This window comes from Zonotrichia albicollis, chromosome 1 (assembly GCF_047830755.1).
Source record: "Zonotrichia albicollis isolate bZonAlb1 chromosome 1, bZonAlb1.hap1, whole genome shotgun sequence".
Lineage (NCBI taxonomy): Eukaryota > Metazoa > Chordata > Aves > Passeriformes > Passerellidae > Zonotrichia > Zonotrichia albicollis.
The window spans coordinates 141,793,752-141,819,897 of record NC_133819.1 but is presented as its reverse complement, the minus strand read 5'-3'; the positions used below and the strand labels follow the sequence as shown (position 1 = coordinate 141,819,897).

At 42.3% G+C, this 26,146-nt stretch overlaps 1 protein-coding gene across 1 annotated transcript in view; it reads left to right on the top strand.

Annotated features, from left to right (window-relative positions):
• The window catches only part of SNTB1 (syntrophin beta 1), a 121,610-nt gene extending 96,782 nt beyond the window's left edge, over positions 1 to 24,828 (top strand). Inside the window, exons 4-7 of the mRNA XM_005479568.4 lie at positions 11,123 to 11,262; positions 17,815 to 18,011; positions 19,536 to 19,726; positions 22,125 to 24,828. Coding sequence (XP_005479625.1) covers positions 11,123 to 11,262; positions 17,815 to 18,011; positions 19,536 to 19,726; positions 22,125 to 22,217 — 621 coding nt within the window. The 3' untranslated portion in view covers positions 22,218 to 24,828. The remainder of the gene's footprint in view (positions 1 to 11,122; positions 11,263 to 17,814; positions 18,012 to 19,535; positions 19,727 to 22,124) is intronic.
• Positions 24,829 to 26,146: the final 1,318 nt, after the last annotated feature.

The following is a 26,146-nucleotide window of genomic DNA, read 5'->3' as shown; positions in this document are numbered from 1 at the left end:
CAGTAGAGTAGCTGAGGATTTGTGTCAGGGACATTTTTAAAGAGCAGGCTAGACAAATCTTGGGAACCAAGGCTGTCCTCCCCTGAGCAGTGTTCATCTTTCAAGTCATCCAGGAGGTTCTGGAGTGACACAGCTGGTGAGGGAGCCAGCTCAGGAAGGTACCTGACTGGACCTGTTGTTTGGGAATGGAGAAGGACTGCTGTGATGTGATGGTGTGATGTGATGTGATTGATATGATGATGTGATGTGATGTGATGGCTGGAGGCTGTCTTGGGCACAGTGATCACACAATGAGTTTTCAGTTTTTGGAGAAATAAGGAGAGGGGTCAGCAAAATCAACAGCGTGGGCTTTTGGAGAGCAGACTTTCATCTGTTTGGGAGACTGGTTCAGAGAATCCCTTGGGAAGCAGCCCTGGAGGGCAGAGGAGTCCGGGAAGGCTGGACAGTGTTCAGGAAGGGAATCCTAAAGGCACAGGAGCAGACCCTCTCTGTGTGCTGAAAGATGAGCTGGTGGGGATGAAGATGAGCCTGGCTGAATGGGGAGCTTTGACTGGAACTCAGGACAAAATGTAGAGTTTATGACCTTAGGAAGATGGGATGAGGAACTCAGGAAGACTAAAGCATGTTGCAAGGTTACGCAGGGAGAAAACTACAAGGGTGAAAGCCCATGCAGAACCTAACCTGGCTGCTGTGGTAAAAGACAATAAAAATGTTCCTATAAATACATCAGCAAAAAAAGGAAGACTGAGGAGAATCTCCAGCCCTTATTGGAGGTGGGGGGACACAGAGTAACAAAGAATGAGGAAACAGCTGAGGTACCTAAAGCCTTCTTTGTCTCAGTCTTTAATGGTAAGACCTGTTGTTCTTTGAGTACCAAGCCCCCTGAACTGGGTTAATGGATGGAATTGATGCTCTTAGAGGTCTTTTCCAACTAAAACAATTCCATGTTTCTATGGTTCTATCTTCAGCTCTCTTTCTATGAATCTAAGCATTCATATTTCTGAACCAGTGACTGGCTTGGATTGATTTCTGCCTTCCTTCTGGAAGACAGAAAAATTCCATGCTCAGTTTTTCAGTGGGGAAAATGGCACTTTTGGTTAGATACCATTTGTCTTCTGTACAGTTTCCTTAGAAAATTAACAAATCACAAATCAAACAGAACTCTCTGAAAGGGCAAAGATTTTAAATTCAGTTTTGTCTTCATTAAGTAGTGAAAGTGAATTGGATATTAAATGGAATAGCTGTTCATTTCTTACTGGCACCCTGGAATCCACTCATGCCAAGAACCACCAGGACGACCCGCTGGATGTTCTCCCAGGTGAATTGGATATTAAAGGGAATAGCTGTTCATTTCTTACTGGCACCCTGGAATCCACTCATGCCAAGATCCACCAGGAAGACCTGCTGGATCTTCTCCCAGCTCTCCATAGTGTCTGCCAAGGTGCAGCAAACTGAATACCTCTTGGTGAACAGGGGTCTCTCAGAGCCAGCTCAGCTGGCTTTCTGGGGAAAAAAAACCTAATCCTGCCCATCAGAAAATGCTGGATATGATAAATCAAAATGAAAAGTGCATGTTTAAGTTTCTCCCCCTCCCTTCCCCCCCCCCAAAAAAAAAGCCCCAAATGCTGCTTGAGTTTCTTTGATAGCTTGTGGAGGTCTGTCCTGTTGATGGAGGTACAGAATTTGTTACCATTTTTGAAAAAGGTTTCAAATAATCAAATGGCTTTGAAGCTGACAACTAGGTAAATAAATAGACCAGAAAAAAAGACAAGTAGATTTTTTTTGGTGATAAATCTTAATAAGTAGATTTCGATTCTAAATTGTGACTAATTTTCACCAAATTTTTCAGACATCTGTGGCTGCTCCACATTCTTTCAAAATGAAGTCAAATTTTTAAGAATTCTAGTTGAATTTTTGTTTGTTTTAATAAGGCTTCAAAATATTTCTCAGTATGTTCAAAACTCCAGTTGATGAAGCATAGCATACAAATTTTAATTGTTTTTTGAATTCACTCATTTGCTCCAGGTCATTAGTTGCATTGCCCCCTATCAGTATTACTGGCTATTGATCAATGACACATAGACTGAAATGACACAGTATTCTGGATTGTCCTCCAGACAACATAATAAAAATGAGAACAAAACATGTTGTTCTCTCTCTATTGCTCCCCTACTATTTTTTCTTCCAGCACTTGTGATTTATTATGACTCTTGAGTAAAGTAGTCCGATCTGTCAGTCTTCAAAAAGTACCAATCATGATGGGCCATTATATCTGAGACTGAATATTAGGGAAGACAATGTGGTAGACAAAGGCACAGAACATCTCCTGGGACAGATTTCAGTCACTACAGTTTTAATGGAGACATTGATGATTACCTGTCCTTCACCAAATAGACACTGTAATAATTTCAAATTACATTTTTCATGTTTCAGCCATCGTTAAAAACTGTGGGCTGCTTTCACATCAAAAGTCCACCTCCAGCACTCACACTTGATTGGAGGCTGTTGAAAAGTGTTCTTGAGCTGATATTTAGAAATCCACACACTTTTACTGGATTGAAAGATGACAGCTTGTGTCTTTTGAGGCAATGGGTATTATTACTCATTTATCTTAATGTGGAACCCATTTGATCAGCAGAGGTCCGATTCAATTGCAAATTATAGACCCTTCAGGGACAGTGAGTTGAAACTATCGTGTCTGCACATGGATTCTGCTCTTGTACAATTACCATTATGTCCCACTGATGATAATGTACTCCCTCAAAAAGTGCTTCACCTTGGCTTGAACAGAGCCCTCTGCTCACAGCACAGCTCCAGCACACTGCAGGGCACGGCAGGGATCAGGGGCTGTTCCTGGTATCCTGGAGCATTCCTGTTTCCCCCACCACTAAGTAACAATATCTGCTCTTGGGCAGTGGCACAGGAGAGGTGGCCGAGCTTCCACAGCCTCCTACACAAAGTACAATCCCTTTCCTTCTGTAGCTGACCCTGATGTGAAAATAGTTCCATGGACTGAAGCAGAAGATGCACAACGGTGCTGAGCTCCTTCCTGGTTTTTCACAGGGCAAGCCTGGTTTTCTGGAGGAAGGAGACTGCTCCATTTAAAAGAGAAGTTTTCTCCCAGCACTAGGCTTTTAGTGCTTTGGGGTCCAGTGATTATTTTGGAGACAATACAGCTGCTCACCTCTCCCAAAACTAAGCTGCATCTTAGAAGTACAGTTTCTACCACATTTTAATTCTGTGATTTTTATTTAAATATTTATTAAACTTCAAATAGCTGCTTCAGCAGCTTTTTGGTGATCATGAGACATGTTTCAGAAAGCAAGTTTACAGCCACTCTCATGTGCAGTCTGAAGAGCCCACAGATAAGATACCTCACAAATAAGTTATGCCTGCACACACAACAGATTGAAAGGTGCCTATTCTAATAGCATCCTCACTTCTATACTGAATGTGTTCTTTTGAGCATGCTGGAAGAGAAATAGGTTGCAGTGTGAAACTGGCAGATCAAACAGTTGCTGACAGGTCATGGAGGTAAGTACTTGTGAGTGCCTCTTACAGAGTTTCTTGCTCATAAATAGCAGGTTTGTGCTCACCCCCACTCTTCAAGCTTTCCATTCATTTGTTCAATCAGTATAACTGATTAGAAAAGCCTGGGGTTAATGGTATTTCCCTCCCTTTAGTCCTCCCTTCCCTGTGCCTCTTTTACAAGCAGTACAAAAAACGTGACCTCTTCCAGTCCAGGTTTGTTCCCAGCCAAGCTGTCTTTGAAGGGCAGTTGAACTTTGGCTGTCCACTATCTCCTGATGAGCCTCAGTGGTCAGTGGAGCTGTGCTGACCTTCCTGTGTGTCTGACTTGCATCTGTCTCTGTCCTTGTGACTTACAGGTTGGTCACTGCCCTTGAGCAATGAAATGTCTTCTTACCTTCCCTGCTCTCCCCTGGCAATTTCTGAGAAGCAATAAAAATGAAAACAAGAAAAGATAGAAAAGTGTAGGTTTTTCTACAGAAGTAATTTGGTTCAACACTATCATTTCAGGAGTGGACCTTTGCTATTTGCAAAGCTTTGCTATCATAAATTACTGCTATTCTAATTTCATACAGTGCTGTCATGGTCTGAAGTCACTGCTGTAGAAGAAAATATGTTTTACCCAGGAAGCACCAGCATATTTCTTAAATCACAATGGTCAGCTTAACTAAGATGAAAAGCAATCAGTGTCCTAACAAATGGTGTGGGACATTTGCCATGTCCTGTGCATACTGCCTGTTTGGTTTTCCCTGGAAAGATTCCTGACATTATCAGGAAGTTAGAATCTTCTGTCTCACTGAAGAATAGCTCTTATTTATGGACTTTCAAATCCCAACTTCATGCATAGCAGAAGGATTGTGGGTCATGGTTGAGATTTCAAAAACAGATGTATATTTTCCCTTTTTGAGTCCCCTGGACTTGGATTTCTGTGTTTTTAGTTAATCAGTTTCTGTGGATGTCAAGACAACACATCAGGATTTTAAAATTTTCTCATATTGTTGTGTAATATATTTTTACTTCAGGTAAAGTGAATAAAGTTTATGTGATGCTGGGATTTTAACTCCCTTATGTTTCTTATCTTTAATCTGCTGCAATGGAAATGCAGAGTGTTAGACTCCATCAAGATAGAAGGATCAAGGATGCACTTCTTATACAGCTCTGGAGGATTTAAGGCTCAAGGCAAATCATCCTGCAAACCCTTTAGGACTGATAACTATTTTGTATTACTACTGCATTCATAGTGGTGCAACATTCATGGAACACATGCATGAAAAACTGTATGTGAACAGAATAATTATACAACCAACTTTACTTCAGGGGAAATCTGTATGACGACTCTCTGATCCAAATCTGGACTTCTTCAGTTTTTTTCTGGTATTTCACAGACTCACTCATAGAAGAAAAAACTTCTTCAGTTTTTTCTGGTATTTCATATAGGTTGCAAGGATTTCAACCCCCCTGCTCTAAGTAGACCCAACTAGGTCCTTGCATAGTCATGCTGTAACTTGAGGGGTGGCCATTCATGGTCTCTCCCAGTATTTGACCACCGTGACACACAGAAGAGGTTTTCCTGAGTATCAGATCAAAATTCCCCTTGCTCCAATTTGTGTGTATTGAATGCCAGCCTCTTCCAGTGCACCATCTTCTCTGCAGTGTGGAAGACATGGAACCCTCTAGGCATATTTCCCAAGGGCATGGTCTAAAGAGTTGTTAGGAAAATCCCAGATGACATCACCAAACTCTGAAACAAACTTCTATTGCAAAATGGGGATCAGGCATTCCTGTTTGGCTGTAGGAAAGGTCTCAGATCACCTACCATTCTTGCATGGGTGAGTTCACAGCACTTAGGTACTTTTCTTGCATTTAGAGGTCTTTGGATATGAGCCAGAGCTGTTTGAAAATCCCATTAGCCTAGAGAGTAAGGACATTGTTTGAAATATTGCTATGTTGATGTGTTTGTGTTCATTTTGGCAAATGTTGGCTTGTGTCCTTTCATTTTAAATGATAATGGGAAGGAGTTCAGACTTGAACAGACCTGTCTTGAGAATGAGTGTCTTGTCTCTGCTCAGCAGTGCCTGTAACTGAGGCTGTCAGTGTGTTCCTGGGCTCTGGGGTTGGATCAGTGCAAGACTTGGATCAGTGAGGTCCCTGCTGTGGCTCCCACCTGACCCGCCTGGCTCTGGCTGCTTGCACCGCACTTGTGCCAACGTGTGCATCGCTCACTCACTGCTCTCTGCTCACAGGAGCCAATATTGTGCCCTTTGGGGGATTTTTCATCTCTGCATTGACTTTAATCCAGATCTGATAACAGCACAAGACACCTTTGAGCCACTGCTGAGGTCAGAAAAGAGAAAAACAAAACCAGGCACGTTTACATTAGCTTTTATTCAAATCCTAAAGAAGGTGCACATTATTTCCTGTCTAAAACAACAAAGTTTAGCAGCACAGCACGTCTGATGCACATGTGGTAAGGGAGGTGTTGCTGTCCCCTGCCTGGGCTGTCACTCACACCCACTCCCGCGTCGCAATGTGCCTCCCGTCAGATGAGCTCGCGCAAAGATCAGCGTTGTTGCATATGCTGGAGTGTGCAGGATGTATTTCTGCATCCCTGCTGTTCATCTTGCAAAAACCCTTTCAGTCCCAGCTGTTATTTTCAGGATCTGACAAGTGAGTTTCTGTAAATTAGTCAAATTTATTCTGAACATGGATGTAGCCCTTCATCAAAAGACAATGAAAAGGCAAGAAATACGTAGCAGAACATATCCCAGCCTGTGTCAAATCTGCCTTGTCAGCATAGAGAGATTTTAAGGAAGAGGTAAAATAGCAAGAAAATTCTTTCCTGATTGCTCCTCCTGTGCTCAGTGTAAGAGGATAGTGTAGGTCTGGGATTTGGGAGGAGGTGTTGGAAAAGGGGGTTAAAAAAATCGCTTAGTGTAAACATACACTTGCTAACTTCACAGTGGTCTCTGAAAATACACATTTTGGATACTTGCTGCAGTGGAGTCTGCTGGCAGTTTATAATTTGTTTACTAAAGAGGGAATGTAATTGAAATGTCCCTTTTGAGGCAACAAAAATATAAAACAGCTTCTCAGAGTAGACCAAGGCCTCTAATTTAATTATCTGTAAGCCTCAAAGATTAAAAGTATTTTTTCATCCATTCCTGACAGCCTGAAGTGGATAAATAACCAAAATTTAAAGGAAAACCTTTTGAAAAGGAGACCTGGCAGATGAAAGAGCAAAGGTCCAAACAGTTGTAGAACGATTTATCTCCACTGAGATCCCCACTGTCTTTATGGCAGCTAACTATATGTGAAAACTCTTAAGGGTTTGGAAGCTGTGACATCCATTGGAGGGGACAGGGGTCCCCAGCACTTCAGGCACAACAAGCTGGCTCCTTTGAAGCCCTGCTGTGTGCCAGGGGAGTTACTCCTTAAGGGTGCATTGTGAGCAGTGGCCAGAGAAACAGCAGGAGCAGCCATACAGGTAATGTTGAGCTTGTGTCACCACTTGCAGTCAGTCCTTGACACCACAGATCTGGTCCCAAGCACAGCCTGGCACCACCAAGGCACCCAAAGGCAGCCAGAGCTCAGGCATGTCCTGGGTGTGTGAGCTCTGGTGTGTCCCAGCCCTGTGTGTGCCACCCGTGTCCTGCCCTGGAGCGTGGTTGTGTCAGCCAAGGGCTGATGGCCAAGGCTAGCTACTGGTGTAGCTACTGGAATTCAGCAGCTGTTCTTGCACACCTTTTGTCTGCCCCCACATTCCTGTCTGTTCCCACTGTGTGTGCCACAGGAGCATTTGCCACCCCAGCAGAGACTGCAGTGTCCGTGTGGGGACAGAACACTTAACCTGACTCTGTGGGGGAAGTGTCTGAGCAAGCTGTGAACACAGGTCTCCTCTGGTGTCATCCCAAGCCCAGCCATCATGTTATCATACACAAAAAAATTAAATTTCATCATTTTAATGCAGTACATTAAATATTTTCTGAATTTGGAAGGTAAAACAAAGAAATGCTTAGGGGGGAAAAGTGGTGTTTCCATGTAATGGGGTGAGTAAATGAGGAGCAAAGAGGTTTGGAGTAGCAAAAACTAATCTTCACAGCACTTATTTTCTTAGAAAATGTTCTCCCTTTTCAAGTTTGTGGTTTAAGACTTTGATCTAGGGGCATAGTTTGTGTAGGACACAAAAAAAAATCAAGTTTGCTTCTGGTATAAACATTTACAGCTTCATTGACTTGAGGTGGAATTTCACCTGGGAATATAAGTGGTGACCCCAGTGACACACAAAGGGAACACTGGTACCTGCTGCTTGGAGGTACTTGAGCACTGGCCAGAATACCAGGAAAATATCTGCTGATTCATTTTTCTGTGGAGTACTTACTTTTCTGTAGTTCATCTAGAGTTGATCTAACAGTTTTGACTTTGAAAAAAGGTTGAGTTTGAAAAGTTTTTAGAGTGGATGGTGATTTTATTTGTCTGCAACACAGATCGATGCACTTTGAATTGCACATGGGCAAGTGGGAACTGGAGCGAAGAAACTGTAGTGCAAGTGCCAGAACTCTGCAAAATTCTGGCCAAGGAGTTATCCTTAATCATTATCTAAAACCATGCCTCTAAAATGTATCTCAAATTATATTTAAATTTACTCTTACACAGGCATTTCATGTTATCTTTATGGTATGTCAGATACTAAACCCTTTAAAACTTGAATAAATCCTTCACTTAGCTGCCCATAAGCAGCATATTTTTTGCTTTTGTTTTGTAATTTGCTATTACACCAATGCTTGCTATGACACTTGTAGATCTGGATTAATTTCCCATGCTGGTTTGTGATGAATGTGCCCTGTGGGCTAATGGTATCTTCCTCCTTTGTAAAATTTGCTATTACCATTTACAGGACAGCATGTTCTCTTTGACACCCTCCAGAAGTGCCAACTGCCTGTTGAACAGCATGGCATCAGCTGTTACAGCCTGATCCAAACCCTACAAAATAAGGGAACAGTGATGCAATTCAAGGTTTTTAAGGAAAGGCAGTATCTTTTATTAGATCAGCTGTTACAGTTGGGAAAAAACAGGCAGGCTTTCAGGCACACAAATCCTTCTTCAGGTCTGAAAGAGCAGCAGTGTTGCTTACACCAGCATTCCTCATCAGTGAGGCAGCTATGGTCCCTATAAGGTTTAAAAGCTGTGTTTAGGAGTGTGTGCATTGCATGGCCCTGCTCACTGGGGAGGGCCTCAGAGCAGAACACAGCAAACATCATTCCCCTCCTCACCTCTTCCCAGTGCACACCCTGCAAACCAGGGGTACCTCCCACAAGGAGAGGTAGTGCAAGGTCACTTTGTCTTGAGAAAAGTCTTCAATACCTTATGACCAAGCCACATCTTCCCCACAGTCACCCTGCTGTTGGGAAGGACTGAGGCAAAGCTGTGGGCCTCACAGTGCAGGTCATTAACTTCAGGATTCCTGCTGGAGATTCTGTCTCCTAATATTTACAACTCTCCAGCAAAGAGTTGTGGGACCAGCTGGCAAAATCAGTTTTATTTTCTTTCTTGTAATTGCTTTATAGGGAACAGTGTTTCCCAGAGTTTCTGAAGTCACTGTTGACTGACCAACCCCCTGATAGCAAAACATGTGATTGGAAATGCTCCACAGGCAGGATGGTTCTGCAGAAAAGCTGTGAACAGCTTCCCATAGTCTTTAAATTTCATATTTATCTTCCTTTTTCTTTTCTAGAAATCTTCAAAAGTATGTACCAAAATCTTTCTAGTTAAAGAACAGAGGTGAGATGGTCCAAAATTAAACATTAACACTAACATTTACTGAATGTTAACATTACCTGTGACACTCATTTCTGTATTGCCACACTAGGACCTGGGGTGTGAACTGTAGTTAACAGCTGAGGATGGTTTTTGCTCATGTGAATATTTTCATGGTATGTGGACTGTGAGAACTCTGGATTTTGCATTCTTTCCTGAGTGTAGTAACAAGTGTGTTAATTATGTGGCTTCTCTATTCAGCCCTATTCAAAAATGAATGATTGTGTTTCAAGAAACTGTCACCACAAAAAAATTGTGAGTAAGTATTAATGCTTCTGTAGAAACCGAAAGGATGAACTGTTTATGACTTCCAAGAGACATGAAAAACCAATGAGCAAGTAATGCTGTAAACAGGAATATGATTATTGGAAAAGCATAGTTCAGAGGGAGAAATACATATTAAAATCTTAGTTTAAGATCTGGTTTTGGGCATTGTGTTCTGAGGTAAAGGTGTGTTACATTGCTCTTGAAAGCCCTTAAAAGTTTAGAAATTTGTGGGAGTCTGTCTTTGTATAAAATACAAATGTTTCAAATGTGGTTCTGAATTACCATACCTGGGTGTGTCTTTCCCAGCCTGGCCAAACTTTGATCCCTTTTATGTTTCTCCACCCAACAATGTGCCCGGTGACACATGCCCATGGCAAATAGGCTGGCATCAGCCACAGAACAGCACAGGGAGCTGCTTCTTTATCCAGGAAGAGGTTTTAGTGGAGGAGTCATAAAGACAAGCAGATTCTGTGGTGAATTTCAGAATTTGTTTCATTCCTTTTAGTACCCAGCCAAGATGTTTGTGTTTGAAAGCATGGCTGTGAGTATTACTGTGGACCAGTGTTTCTTTTTCTTTATGTGCACCAAATGGAAAATGATTCGTTTGAAAGAGCTTCATTCTTACTTGAAATAAAAATCCTTACATATTCCCAACTATTTTAAGACACTTCTATGCTGCCAGAGTAGAAGAAGTAAAAAACAGGATCCATACTTGGTCCCCATAACAATAATTTTCTTTCCATGTGGACATCACACATCAAACTTGCAAAATATAATTCCAGATCTGGATTCTGCAGCCAGTAGAAGGCTCTGATGCTCTGGTCTTTGGACATCTTTGACAGAAAGGTTTGAAATGTGAAGGCAGATCCATTACCAAGTCAATGCTTGAGATGAACCCCACATTTACATTAGATCTCCTTATAAAGGCATTTCTAAAACTGGAAGAATAGTATGAAGGAAGGAGAAGCAAAAAAAAAAAAAAACAAACAAAAAAACAAAACAAAACAAACAACACTAAAAAACTGCTGAGGAAAAAAGTGTCTACTCCCAAACCACTAGTTTTTGCTATCTGACACTCTTCTTTAATAGTGATGATGTTGCAGCTTTTTTAAACAGAAACAGCAGCAGCAGTGTCCAGGACTCAGGTTAATGTGCCAGCTACACATGACTGGTGCACATTATAAATATACATTTAATGTCTTTTCATGCATACCACAGCTAACTAACAGCCAGCTCCACCTCAGTGTTCTTCCAGTACTGCATTTATGGAGTAGCCTGTAGTGAAGGAAGGCTGGAAATGGCAGTGCTAATGGTAGCAGCAGATGACTTTGCACATTATTCCATTTCTGCTGCATCTGATTATAAATTCAGGTGGGAGATGTTGAAAAGCCAGGGAAGTAAAAGTCTCGTGTGTTCATTTTCTCACCCAGAACTCAACATGTTTGTCTCATCTGGTTTTGCATGCTGGCAGCTTTGTCTCTTCTTGTTTCACTGAGACTTTGCTCTTTTCCAGGTGCCAGGAGACAACGAGAAGCACTGGAAGCCAGTGTTGGTGGTTTTGACAGAGAAAGACCTTTTAATATATGAGAGCATGCCTCGGATAAAGGAAGCCTGGTTCAGCCCTGTGCACACCTACCCCCTGCTCGCCACCAGGTACCTTTGCTTTTCAGTCATGACAGCTTTCAGGAGCAGTGGGAGCAGCTGAGTCAGCCAGGAGCAGATATAGCTGATACACAGCTGGTATAGCTGATACACAGCTGCAGTCACACTTGAAATGTTGTGGTTGGAGAAGCAGGTTCTTCTTCAGCCGAGCTTAACTCCTCTCTTCTCCTCCATTTCAAGTTCTGGCTGAAGCTGACAACCAGAAACTCACTAGGATTTTGGATGTGGCAACTTAGCATGGATACAGAGGCAGGAGTGATGAAAAAGCTGAAAGCTCAATCTCCTGAGATTCCTATCTCAGTGTGCAGACCTGTGAGCTAGGCAGAAACAGCCTGACCTCCAGCTGCTCCTCCAGGCTGAAAAAAGGGAACTTGTTGCCCTGAGTTGAGTGTTGTGGTATGGCAGTTCTGCACCACCAATCTGGGCCTTTTAGAGGGTTCCACATGTGATAGAGATACTTTCAGCACAGCTTCTGTTCCTGCTCTAGCAAATTAATTCCTGGCTTTTTTTAGCTTAAAATTGTAAGCTTGGAAGACACATTCTTGAATCTAGGTTAGCAATAAGCATTTGCATTATTTTGAAGGTATCCATTAACACTAATTCAGAGAGAGCTTTCCCATGGTTGCCTTTATGCAGTGGAAACTGTTTGTGCTTCTTGATGTGAATCTTAATCATGTTTCTCTGCCAGTATGGTCAAAAGGCTTGAGAAAGAGCTGTTGTTCCTTGTTTCAGCCTTGCTACAAGCCTCTATTATACCATTTTCAATGAGTTCTCATTCAGAAGGGCTGGTTGCCCTGGCCAGAAGCAGTGGGGCTCTTACTGCACTCTCATTAGTTAATTTTTGTTCTCTGTGTCTCCCCAAATGAACTGGCACTTTGCTGCTAAGTCATTATGTTAAAAAAATAAAAATTGAACTCACTGATTTATATTGATGGTGTGTTCCATCAGTGGGAAGCCACCTTCTGACTCCCCCTTTGTTACCCTAACATGGGTGAGAGACACCAGCTTTGCAGCCTGCTGCATGGTATGGTGCTGGATGCCATTGACAATTCTAGGTGACAAGGGACAGTGAGAGCTGGGTGAGGTATTGCAGCCTGTGTGCAGCTGTGTCTCTATGCCTTAGAGACCGAGAAGCGATAGCACCCCAGCAGAAAGTGGTGCATTTCCTCCCCTTTTTTTCAGGGTTTCATTTTTACATGGGCTCAAATCCTCCCTAAAGTGACTAGGTGTCCTGTAATACATCCTGCCCCTTCCTGGCCACACGTTGTCATGTGTAAAGACAACTCCTTGCTGAGTGTCACCAGCTTCCATCATCAGTGAGACCAGTTTACTGCATCAAATAATCTAAGTCCACATCTTGGGCCCTGTTACTGAATTATTTTTTCTCAAGAGCCCACACTGGATAGCAGACAGCCGTGCCTTGGGTGGGGATGGTCATCTCCTTGTCTGATGAAGTGCTTTCCTGAGTGGAAAAACATTGGCCTTCACGCTGGAGGGGAATGAGAAGTTGCACAGCACATGTGTCAGGCTGCTGAAGGGTCTGTACAGACTGGGAAGAAAGAAAGCCAGGATGGTCTGTAAGAAAGCCAAAGTGCAGTTCAGAAAAGACAGGTGCCAAATTCAGTGCTGGGGAATAATCACCTCTGCTGTTTTGCGGTGGAAATGAGCAACAAAGTAGTTGCTCTGCCAGGAAGCACCCAAGCACTGTAATAAAATTGCTTCAATCTAAGGTGTTTTTGAGAGGAGAAAATGAAGACAATCATCTTGGGTTATAGCAGAAGTGTTACATTTTAGGCAGATGTAGTAATCATAACTACAGAGAAGGAGTAAAGCCTTGGATGATACTCCATGTTCATGAGAGGCATTGCACTTCCAAAAAGATGCCAGTTAACTGTGGAAGGTCTAGAAGAAAGCAATGCAAATATGTAACATAGAAACACTACCAGGAGGGGAATACTCACTTAGTAGCTTTATCTAGAGAAGCTCATGGAAAACATGTCAATAGTTTTCAGATATGAAGACACAAGGAGGACAGGGGAGTATCTTTTCCAGGTCCCTTCTGAACACAACAGGACATAGTTGACTGCACTTATGGCAGGGAATTGGTAAGGTAGTGGTTTAGATTCTCTGGGAAAGGTGTATGATCCTCATCACTGGGACATTGAAGGATAGGTGACACACAGCACAGTTAGCCCTGCTCTGTGAAGGGGGATCTGCTGGGTGACCTCTTGACAGCCATTCCACTCTGTTTCTGTGATTTCTTACTACTATCACTGAGTGTAATAGCCAGAGAAAAAGACAGCAGCTACACAGAATTTGGAGTTCAGAGCGCAGTCACAATGTGCTAAATACACATATACAGCAGATTCTATAAATTGTCAGATTCCCTAAATTATTACACCTCCGGTTTTGGATGTTTTTGATTAAAACTCTGCAGGGTCCTGCTTTTATGATCTGCCACACTGAGTACAGTTATAGCAAAAAAGTAGAGCAGGTTTTCTGTTGGTATTGACTGCTGTGTTCATTCTCGGTCAGTGATTCCCCTCCTCGTGACGAGTTTTTTAATCCCCTCTGTGCATTGATCAGTGCAATTTAGAACTTTTCACCTGGAAAGTTTGCAGAGCACATGTTGTAATCTTAGCTGCTCCCATCTTTCAGATTTTTATGAGTCTTTGGGAAAACATTTTTGCTTAGCTAATGCATATTTGAAAAGCTGCTGAAACTGGAAAACTTCAGTGCCAGATACTGTACAGAGTCATGCTTAATCTACCCAAGACATAATGAGCAGAGAAAATTGGAAATTGGTAGAAGAATTACAATCTTCTCACAGTCCTTTAACAGCAAAATTTCTACATGCCCTTCTTGTTTGTTGATAAGTTTGCCTACAACCTATGGAAGCCTTTAAGAACTAAAAATATTTTCCAGTCAGTCTTTTCTAGCTTTGCATGGAATATAAATAATAGCTCAAATAAAACTGAGATCAGATTTAAGTTGTTACTTTAAATCTGTGCATGGGGAGGCACGGCAGCTGGCACACAGCCCTGACTCCAAGGACCTTTTTGTCATAATCTCTGTTTCAGTGTTTCTTTATGCCTGAATAACAGTGCCTCCCTCTAGCATGGGAATGGGGCTTAAGTAATTACATCTTATATGTTTGCAATCAAATTCCATTATCTATCATAGCCAGATATGAAAGGAAAGGGGGGAAAAAAAAGCAGCCCATGTTGGGCTCTGATTAAAGATCAGGTAAGAAGCTTTTGTGTACAGCTGAGGTCAGTAACCAGAAAGTATTAAAGCAGTTTGATAGCTAATGACATAGGAAAAATGGGGAAGGAGTTTGGGCACTGATTACTCATCTGGGCCAGTGGATGGAGGGACAGGCAGAGAGCCCTGGGTGCCCTGAGAGCCCCAAGAAGTGTATGGGGTGCAATGCAAGTCCCTGCTGATCTTCCCAAGGCAGTGAGGCGGGCTGGGTGCCTCTGTGCAGATGAACTGAGGTTTCTGTGCACAGGTTTCCGAGGAGCACGGCCATTCCAGGGCAGGTCTCAGTGCTCACTCAGGGTGCCGTAGGAAAGGTCAGACGGCAGTGGGATTCTCACAGTGTTGATGCACGTGTACAGGGTCTCTTCTGAGCTAAATCTCAAGTGAGCAGCTGAAGGCTTCCTTTGAATGCCAGTGCTGGTTTCACTGTCCTTTCTGCAGAGACCACTAGATCTGGCTGTTGCAGTAAATTGTTGAAACTCTTCCCATAGCATTAGGATGAGACGCAGGTCCCAGTGCTTCTCACCCTGCACCAGCACCCCATGTCAGAACACATCCATCTTGCTGTCACACGTTCGCAAAGCATAAGGTTAAAAAGGTCCCCGAAATACAGAGAGAGAAGGGAGAAATGAGAGAAGATCAGAAGTCGCTCCCTGGCCCCGGGGTTGGTTTTCAGCTGCTGCTCTCCGAGCGCTCCGTGAGGGGTGAGGGACTCCGGGCCGTGCCCGGCCTTCTCCCGCCCTCTGGCGGCGCTCGGGGCTCGGCTCTCGGGCTCCGGTGCTCACAGATTCTCCCAGAAACCTCCACAGAGCACAGGAGCCTTCCAGGGCTTGGGTGAATATTACCAGAGCCGGGCCTGGGGTGCTTCTTCAGCTCTGGGGTGCAGCACACATCACACCACACCCCTCCCCTGCGGTCACGGTGATGGGAGGCAGGAGCGAGGGGAAGCTTTTTGTGAGGTTTCTAAGGTTTTTTTTTTTGCCTTTTAAGGTATCTCTGTGGTCTTTAGCATGAAATACCTTCTATGTAAATGAAATGGTCCACATTAATGCAACTTTATTAAAGCATTCTTTTACCTGTACCCAAATACATGAGTACTGCTAGCTGGTACATAAATACTATCAAATGTCCTCCTGCATGTTTGTCTAGTTCATGTTTAAGGGCACGACTTTCCAAAGCATCATCTGGAGTTGCCTGATAGGAAAGCATTTTTAAATGGTGAGACTGGATTTTTAGTAATGAGGAGATAATAAGAAAAGGCAGGCAGGAATCAATGTTCATGTTGGATGTGTTCACATACTTTAATTTGTAAAGTATATCTTTATTCTATCCATATGCTGAAAAACCTACAATGCAGTACTATGAATACAGCATGAAGGTGTGGGGGAGTGGGTGGTGGTGCTGTGTGTTTTGGAAGGAAATCAAACATTGGAACCATCTGTTTGTTATGTATTCAGTAACATAAGTAATAGAAAATGATTTTTTCTGATGAGCAGTGCATAAAGGAGATGACCCAGGGAAAAGGTGGAATAGTTTTATTTCTAATGACAAACTTGATGTGATTTTCCAGGCTGCTTTTCCACAGCCCAGCAGCCAAAGGCAGCATGAGAGCAGTGGCCGTGCCTGTGCCTGTGTGACCACCCAGGGACAGACAGCAGCAGATGGCAATGGAGATTTCAGCTCCCTGATTCCTGCCTTAATTATCAAGATGTAGCTTCCCCTCAGAGTTTTCACCCTCTCACACCAAATGAAAGAGAATTAAAGTTTTTGGGCTGTTTGTTTGCCACTCAGTCCCTGATTGCAATATCTGCCAATAGTAGAGATAGGAGGCCCTGAGTATCAAAGCTGAGTGGGGCATTAACTCAGCTTTTCCAGAGGGGAAAAAGCCCTTCTTGTCCTGGCCATACACAGGGCAGGGCATCTCTGACCACGATATTCTGTGTCTCGCCTCCCAGGAGCTCTTGGGAACATAAAATAAAGTTTCCATGAACTTGAGTGTGAACAAATCTTGCAAACCTTCTCGTGGGGTATGAAAGAGGGGTGCATTTGTTTGCCACAGTGTGCATCCCAAATGTCAGCACAGACTGTCAGGGAATTGGGGGAAGTTTCAGATGCCCTGTGGCTGGTGTTTCAATAATTGAAAAGCTAAAGTTGTGCTTTTTCTTTCCTTTCTGCTTTTTTCTTTTCTGCTAAAACATCCCTGTTTGGTGGCATACCCATACAGTGTCAGCTAACAGGTAACTGTTCTTGCTGATGGCAAACAACAATTTGAGGGTAAATTAGTATTCAGTAGATTAGTTTAATCTAATGTTTTCTCCTTTAGCACAAGTGTTCTACTACTATGCCACATGCTTTATAGACTACTATGAACTATATTGTTTGGCTATAGAAAGAAAAACAGAAGGCACGAGACAGAAGTTTTTCAGGCAAATTTCCTTTTGTGATTGTTTCTGAGGGTTGGTCTCTGAATCTCAAAGAGTGATGAGCTCCCCTAGATGATTTTTTTCACACATAAGAGTGTTGTGTCCCTAAGTGAATCCTGTGTTGATTGTCCATACTTTTAGAGGGGAAAAAAAAACAACATAAAAGGGCAGATTTAAAGAAGAATTAATTTTTATGATATATTGATTTTCTCACTCAAAAATATTCGCTGCTATTTCTGTTTGCCCAGATGAACAAATCTTTCCTGGCCACAGGAGATCAGCTGTTGATGCTGGGCAAAAAAATGTTAATTGCAGACAAGTGTGAGAGAATTTCAGATTACAAGTAGCTGCAGCATTTTGCATTTTACAGGTTTCTTATGGGAAAACTAAGTACAAGACAGTACTTTGGCATCTACATATTTTACAGAGCTTCATACTTTATTCAACACTATTTCTCATTGAATTTGATGGCAGATGTTTAAAGTTTAGAGCAAATGCTGCTTCACCATGGAATTTGGATTCAGCTGCCTCATCTGAGCCAGCACTTGTATCTGTGGACCAGATTCCATCACCACAGACCAGTCAGGGATTTCTCTCAGCTCCTCATCCAAAGGGATGTTTTGTACAATTCATTAAGTAATTTTGGGACATCCATGTCATTACCTGTGTGTCCAGCTGTTCCTGTGCTCACTGCCTTGGACCTTCACTCTTCTGAGACAGAACACAGAGGAGATGCGAGTTCTCATGCTCCCAACCATGGGTATTAGGAACATGCAGAGCAGAGCTGTGCTCAGGTGGGCATTTTGGGGCAGTGCACTGTTGTTGGAATTTCCTCATGTGTTTTCAAATCCAATTGCAGGTTGGTTCATTCTGGCCCAGGAAAAGGCTCACCCAAGTCAGGGGTGGATTTGTCTTTTGCAACCCGAACCGGTACAAGACAAGGGATTGAGACTCACCTGTTCAGGACTGAGACCAGTCGAGACCTCTCACTGTGGACGAGGAGTGTAGTGCAGGGCTGCCACAATTCTGCAGAGCTCATCACAGAAATCACCACATGTGAGTAACACCTGCAGTGCTGCCATTTCCACACCTCACACCCTTCCTGTGACACTTGTGGCAGTTCAGGTTCCTTCGGCTGGAGGTGATTTACTTTAAGAATGTGCATGTCTAGGGATTCTACTTGTTTAAAATACTGTCAGGTTCTGAGCCAGTGCGAGCTGCTGTGGTATCTGTGTCCAGTGACACACTCACTGTCATGCTGACTTTTGGGTTTGTTTTCAGCACGTTGTTTCAGAAACAACTCTGTAGTCAGCCATGTAGGCCTGCATGTCACAGAGGAGTGATTGTCAGAGGTTGGTCCAGAAACACACAGAAAAGAGCATTTTTCTGAGATTCAGGAAACTCCTGTGAGCCTAGCAGGAGTTTCTCCTGCAGAGGTAGGAGACAGAAGAGGACTGGCACATTCACAAGAATGACTTGGTCATTTATTGATCCAGGTCTGCACAATAGAGGAGAGTGAAAAACCACAAACCAGTCTAATAACCACATTTTGATGGGTAGTAATTTCCTTCCCTGAACATCAGGGTGTCACTTCTCAGCACTTCTGTACATACAAAATCAATTGGAATAGAAATACTTGGCTCAGATGCTCTGGAGTGATGCCCTGTTTGGCCAGGTAGCTGCAGGCCTGGTGTGGCTCTGGGGTTTGAGGCTGGGCCTTTCTCTTGGGTGCCCCCAGGCTTTGCAGTCCTTCCCCTGCTAGTCCTACAGTTGGCAGGGCTGTTAATGTTGAATTTTATCTCCACTCATTTCCTGAAAATGTGAGAGCAGGAGCCAAAGCAGAAATCCAGTCATGCCCAAAGGGCAGTTCTTGTTTCTCAAAGCTCAGGTAGAGCCACGTGGCTGCTTGTCAGCTGCTGGGCCCCAGCCCCACAGGGAGCTCAGGATGCTCTGTGAGGCCTCTGATGTGCAAACCAGCCAGAGAGCTCAGGGGGAACCAGCTCAGAACAGGTCCATCTCCTCAGCGCCCTGACACAGATGCCATTCTTTCCAAAAAAAGAAGGGCATCAGCCCCTTCTTTTATCACAGTGCTTTTGTCCCACTGCCAAGGATCCTTCTTGATAGAATTGCTCCAAGAAGGTGATGGAATAGTGAATTTGGGATGTGAACTCCAAAACTCTTCATCCTTTAATTTGGATTGTGGCCTCTGTTTCAGAGCTGAGGGGAAGATGCAGACTTTCTGCTGCAGTAGCTGTTATATACAATTATCTGGGCCCTTTTTCAATTACCATGACACTAATGAGGACTCAGGAGTGTCTTCATCTTTGTCAAAATACTTTAGGGAAAACCTTTACAGCTCCTAATTTTCTCATGCATTGTGTGCTGTGATTATTGATTCTGGCTCTGTCTGTCAGATGCAAGAAGAGCAGTTGTGACTTTGTCAAGGTTTGGAAGGAGGAAACACCAGTCTGAGCCTTCTTAAACTTCAGTACATTGGTTTTTGTCAGCATGTAGATGTGTGATGGAACATGAAGACTGCTTTTAAGAATGTGAGAGACTAAATCTTGATTTCTTCTCCAGCTTGCACATACAAAAGCCAGGAGTGCCGCTTGACCATCCATTATGAACATGGATTCTCTCTTACAACTGAACCACAAGATGGTGCCTTCTCCAAGATAATTGCACAATATCCCTACGAAAAACTGAAAATGTCCTCAGATGATGGGATAAGGATGCTTTATTTAGACTTTGGAGAAAAAGATGGAGAAATTGTAAGTACTGCATTGAGCAAAGGGATGCATGTTACCATCTCTTTGGTTGTCCTACAGGTTATGGGGGTGGAAAAGCAATAATGGAAGTTAAACTAGATGAGCACTGTAGGCCCCTTCCAACTGAAATACTTTATTTCATTCTGTTCCATTCCAACAGTTGGCAAGTGCCAGTTCCAGTACCAGTATATAGACTCTGTATTTTCTAGCACAGCACAATGATCAGGCTTTAGGAGGAGATAAACTAAAAAGACAGTTAAAATTGTAAAACCATACAGAGATTAAATATTTTTCATATTTTAGAACAAACTGTACCTCTAAATAGCCACATGTTAAAATTTTTGTATGTACCCATTTCACTTTTTTAAATTATTGAGCGTGAAAGAACATCAAAATGAGACCTTATTAATTCCAATGTACACATAGAACTCCATGTTATGACAATAAGTTATGTTTTAGGTGTTTTTGAACATGTAGTTGCTGAAAAAAAGAAAGCTACAGATGTGCAAACTGTCTGCATAGGCCTCGAAGCTGTCACAATGCATATTCCAATGAGCAGTTTAAATCCATTAATTATAAATGTAAACTTCATTTTTCCTCACATATTTTTTCAGCGGTTCCTAAACTTGGTGGGTACTTAATTCTAAACATCACCTTTGTTAACATATACTCTGCAAACTGCTTATTGTCAGGCTTTGAAGGGAATTTCTTACTAGCTGTCAATAAAGTTGATTCATGGCTGCTGGAAAGGTGTTACAAATGAGTGTTTGAGATTGCTTAAAAAATCACCAGCAAGGGTATCGGCAAAAACCAGATTTAATACTTAGCAACAGCGTGACAGAGTTTGTTGGCAAGATTCACTTTACTGCCTACAGGACAATTAAGGCACACCAAGGAAACAAAGCAGCAACAAAACCAGGCAATCAAAATCCAAGCAATCAAAACAGAAATGAGCTGAGAACCATCCAGGGGGCTTGTGTGTGTGTTAAGGTGTGAATATCAAAAGGATAGTGAAGGCAAGGATAAAAAGGAACATGGTCTAAAAACTTAATAGCACTCAAACTTTACAGAACTTTAACTTAACTTATACCTTAAACCTAACAAGTTTAAAAAGGAACAACACTTAACTTTATACCTAACTTAACTTATAACTTAACAATTTAACAGAGGAATAACAGCATTTAACCCAACTTATTACTTCAAAGTTGAACTTGCTCAATAGAAGAATAACATTCATCAGCTTTTAACTTAGCTTACAACTTATGACTTAACCTTACTTACAGGCCTAACTTACTGAGATATTGAAGGTCCTTAAACATCTAAGAAAACAGCATGTCTCCTGGATTTGCTAAAGCATATACACAGGTGCATGCACACAGACAGAAGGAGTCAGTGCAAGAAAGGTACCTGTGAAAAATTCCCCTCAGAGGTCAGGGAGCTCTGAGAGGTCCCACTCAGAGGGAGATGCTGGTCACAGCCTGCTGCAGTTCAGGAGAGCTCAAAGGGTCTCATTTTGAACAGCTGTTTATAGGGGCACTAAAAAGTCAGCTTTAGTCATAACAATGTTTTTGTCCTGGCCACAGTTTGGGTCGGCACTTTCTTTGAAAGTGTGAGAACAGCAATGTTTTGCCATCCAGGCAAGGAAAACAGTTTCCAAGGTTGTTGATAAAGAAAACAGGAACTCCTTAGACAGCAGTAGTTCCTGGGAGCAGGCACTGTTTCTGATAAGCTCTAGAAGGGATGAGCCCAGGTGCTGCTTTTCAAGGCCAAGGCCTAACGAGCATTTCTCAGATTGCAGTGCAGCCTGGAAAAGGGAGGGAGCAGGGCAGAACGCACCACCATGAAAGGCAAACGTGGTTTGTTTTGATGTGACCCTGTTGTTGGGCCTCTGCACACTGACAAGCCTGTCATGCTTATAGCAAGTATGTGATGAGATCAGCTGAACTATGGCTATGGAAAACAAAGTCTGAGTTCAGTCTCACTGCTGGCTGGGAGAGCAGAGAAGCAGCTGTGCAGCACTGGCTGAAGGTACTTCAGCTGCACCAACAGCAGATGCACTGGGCATCAGAGCAGTCCCACTACCATCCCAGGCCGAAATGGCCAAAAAAGATTGGGTTGAGCCTCTTCAAAAAGTGCTTGCAGAATCTGACTCAGTTTTCTGCTGCTCACCCAGGTGATACTAAGCCAGAGGCACCAGGATCTCACCTGCTTCCAAGATGCTTATTAGTTTTAGTAGCCCAAATATTTGCAGCTGAATGCAAAGGAAAAACAAGATGGTGTAGAGAAGAGCTATTATTAATAGAAGCCTGTTCAAAATACCAGACAGCAGTTTGAGTACTCAATAAATGATTTCTTGTTTGAGCTATAATTCTCAGCTTGATTTTTTTTTCTGTACTTTCAGCAACTGGATCTTCATTCTTGTCCAAAACCAATTGTTTTCATCATTCATTCCTTCCTGTCAGCAAAGATCACGAGACTGGGCTTGGTGGCATAAGTGGGATCCATCTGTTTCTGCAAAGAAAGACGGGGTAACCACACTAATCTGGAGTACAGTCAACAGCAGCAGTGTCCTAGCTGGCAGCAGACACCAGCCTGGGACTCAGCACCGGCCATTGGTCGTTTCTGCAGTCCTCCCAGGCCCAGGTTTCATTTTGACCAGCTAAAGAGATGGCATGACAAGGAAGATGGGGGATTTCATTGTAAATAACGGGATTTTAAAATCCCATATGAGACCGTAAAAGCGTGTAGTACCATACATGTAAATGTTTCAGAAGCAGAAATTGTGCCTATTTCAATGTACTTGTCTATATAAAGTAAAGGGCTATGCAGTCAAGCACTTATTGGTTGTGATGCAAGCCAAGGTTGGTTGGGGGGAAATCCTTTAAAATTGTTCCATCACCTGGAAGTTAAAAGTTCTTTCAGTTATAATCTGTGCTCTACTTACAGATTTTTCTTTTGGAGCACTGCCAGAACCTGTTGCATGAATACCCAGCAGAGCCTGCAAATACAAACCTTTGAGGTGGACACTCTGAAGCAATCCAGCTGTGGGCAGCTAACAGCTGGAGGCCCCCCCAGGAGCAGTTTCACATTAAGCAGTAACCAATGTCACCCACATTCCCAATGATGGAGCCAAAGCAGGGCCAGCCACAGGGATGGTACTGAGAGCCAGCTTAGGGGGCACAGGCAGGAGATCCCTTTGTTAATGAACACAGAATGCATTTTTATAGTGACTTCCCACCACAGTTTAATGAGTTTCAGCTATCTGGGAGCCCCAGCTCAGGTGAAAGCTGCCTGAATCCATTCTGAGGTGGGATGATGCTCCTGCCAGGTTATCTCCAGGGCAGTTTTCCAGTAGACAGCCATATTAAGATTCTGTCCTCCTACCCCTACTGAGTCCCCCCATTTGCTCAGACCAGGCTGGTTGTGTGGTCTTCATAGAATAACAAACATAGGGAAGGAGGAAGACTTGATTTTATGAGTTTGTGAAAAATTTATTGAAGCAGCTCCACAACAGTGAGGAACATACACCAGGGCAGGAACATGAACTGCAGTCCTTGACATGGAACTGCTCCTGTGGGCATGACTTGACAAGACCAGGTTTCTTGCTGGGGAAATAAAAGATGTTCATCTCCATGCCCACACCTTACTGGTGACTGTTTTGCAGCAGAGCTTATTGTTCTGACTCAAAACATGATTCAGTGAGTTTCAGCCTTGTTCACAGCTACTTGAGCAGCAAAAAGCAGGCAGGAACTGACTTTCAGCACCAGAGATGACACACACAGCCCATACCAGGAAATAATAAACTGGCATGACATGATCTGCTGGGAATAGGAAGAAGCAAAACAGAGATGCCACTTATGTTGTTCTTCCTTTTTTAAAAGAACAGCTTCACACAGGGGTGGGGTTTTGTCTGTTTTTAGAGTTTTGCCCTAAATTCACACTTTGAAGGACAGGAAGTAACATATTCAGTGTTTGTGGATGTTCAGTTTTTATATTACAACATTTCTTTTATTCCTGAGAAAGCACATAGATTTCAATTCAGCATCACTTGGCTGGCAAAGAAGAAGATTAAAAAGACATTTTGGTTCCATGTTGTTTTTGAGCTAAGTTTGAGAGTTAAGCATAAGTCATGTTGTCTATTCAAAGCATAAAAACATGGTGATTTCCATAGGTATCTTACTTATCAAAACAAATTAAAATATTAGGATGATGGGCTGAATTCATAAATACAGAAAATAATCACTGAAGAACAGCTCAGTGCCCCATTGGAAGAGCAGCCCCACTGCCAGGACCTCTCACCAGTCAAAGCCCTGCCAAGGAGAGATCCACCCAGCTCTGCACTTTTATTATCATGGTACTTGCACTTAAAAATTAATTCCTCATATAAATAAACAAGGAGGTAACGTTGTTACCTAACCTAGCAGTAGTTTCCAGATGGACATTTCCCATTTAGTGACCACTGCCAGTCACACAACTTTCTGTGGCAGTTCCTTGGGGCTCCTGGGAGGCCTCCTGGGAGAGCTCAGGGAAGCTGAGAGCAGCCGGTACGCAGGGGGACAGGGCTCTGAGAGGAGCTCCTGTCACCCTACCAAGGAAACTCTCGTGTCAAGTCTTTAAAAACCAGTTCAGGACATTTTTATTGCTGTTCCAAAGTACAAACCTAAAAATTTGGAGACAGGCTCCTATAAAAGTGCTGGAGGAGTAGGTTAAATCCATATGTAAACTATACTGCACTAGTTCCTTATTCCTTTTAACACAAATCACTGGAATGTTATACCTAACATGTATGTGCATTGTAAATATTACAAATTCCTACATTAGTGCCAACAAATTAAATTACACAAAATGTAATCTAAGGTGCTCAATACTATATGAAGTCTAAGTGAATAACTAAGCAGTTTGCAAAGAAAATTCATATTATATATATTTATAGAAAAAAATTAATGATGATTACAGATGATATTTCTTCATTTTCAGATTTTGGACTGATTCATATTTGGATGGGATAGACAAATGAAATATGAACCTACTCCACATTTATAAGAGTATAGTGAATATTTATATTTTAGAGGAAAAGAATATATTTAATAAAGTCATTTATTGGATTTTTGTGACGTGAGCTTACTTTGTGTCCAGACAAACTATCTGGAAGGCTGACCTTTGGTTTTGGGCTGGGAGAAATACCTTTAAACTTCAGTGCTTCAATTAAGAATTCTGTTACTGGAGGGAACTGTTAATTGCATTGGTGGAATGACTTAAAAATTTAAATTAAAAAAACAACCTGAAATCTCACAGGGATGTTTCAGGGCAGGTCATTCAGACATCTCTGCTGAAGTTGCAATGCTTTCTCCTGTTGCTTATACCGGACTGGGTGGTAACAGAAGACTTACAAAAAAATTAAGAAAAAGCAGAAATTTCTGCTCAATCTTCTGCATTCAAGGACTGAGGCCAACATGTGCCTTTTTTTCTCTGATGAATGGTTATGGGAAAACAATTTTTTTATTTCTTCTTTGATTTAATTCTTAACTTAGTGGCCCAAATAGAAAAGCTAACTGTGGGAATTTAAGCTTTTTTCTTTTAGTCTGACCCAAGTTGTGACAGAACAGCTTTGTGGAAAGCCTAAAAAGGGATATTCCAGAGTTTCATTCTCTTCACAAAATAATTACTATAAATGGAATGGTCTTATCAGAAAGTTTGTATAGCAGCTTCATCATGAGAAAGATTGGGATACATATTGGAACAAAAATGTTATTGGAAAAATGTAATGTAAAGTGTTTGTTAAAAAAAATAAAGCTGATCTGATTGTGTTCAGGGAATTATCCTGGTGTTTCTGAGAGTCCTGCCCTTGAAATGGAACCAGCATCTCTCTTAAGATACTTTAGAAATCAAAGCAAGACTCTTGACATACTACAAAGCAAATCAGCACCACAAACACCACTAGAATTAATCCTTTGCAAATAACAAAACAAGTGTTTTCCTTCTGCAGAGTGTTACAATTTCTTCCTCCCACAGGACATGGCAGCACCCTCCTCCACCCAGCTCTTTGCATTGGGAAGCTCAGCTGATTGGAAGGGAGACTGATCTGATTTCCAGCTGAGAGCATTCTCAGTGTGCTTTTACCCACGCTTAAAAGTTAATTGGAGCTTCTTTGGTTTCAGTGGAAGCAGAATCAGAGCCTAAAGAAATTATGTGCTCCAGATCATTAACTACCATTGATTTCTAAATTTATGTTATTTTCCATAAAAGTCAAACTGGCAGATTGATATCTAGCTAGTTACTGAATCTATTTACTATATAGAGAGACCATTAATACAGTATATATTACATAATTTTGTATATTATGGACACTTTTGAATTCAGTGGTGACCTCAGTTTTAAAGAACAGATATTAATAATATGCTTGCAGAATTTTGAGAAACTCAG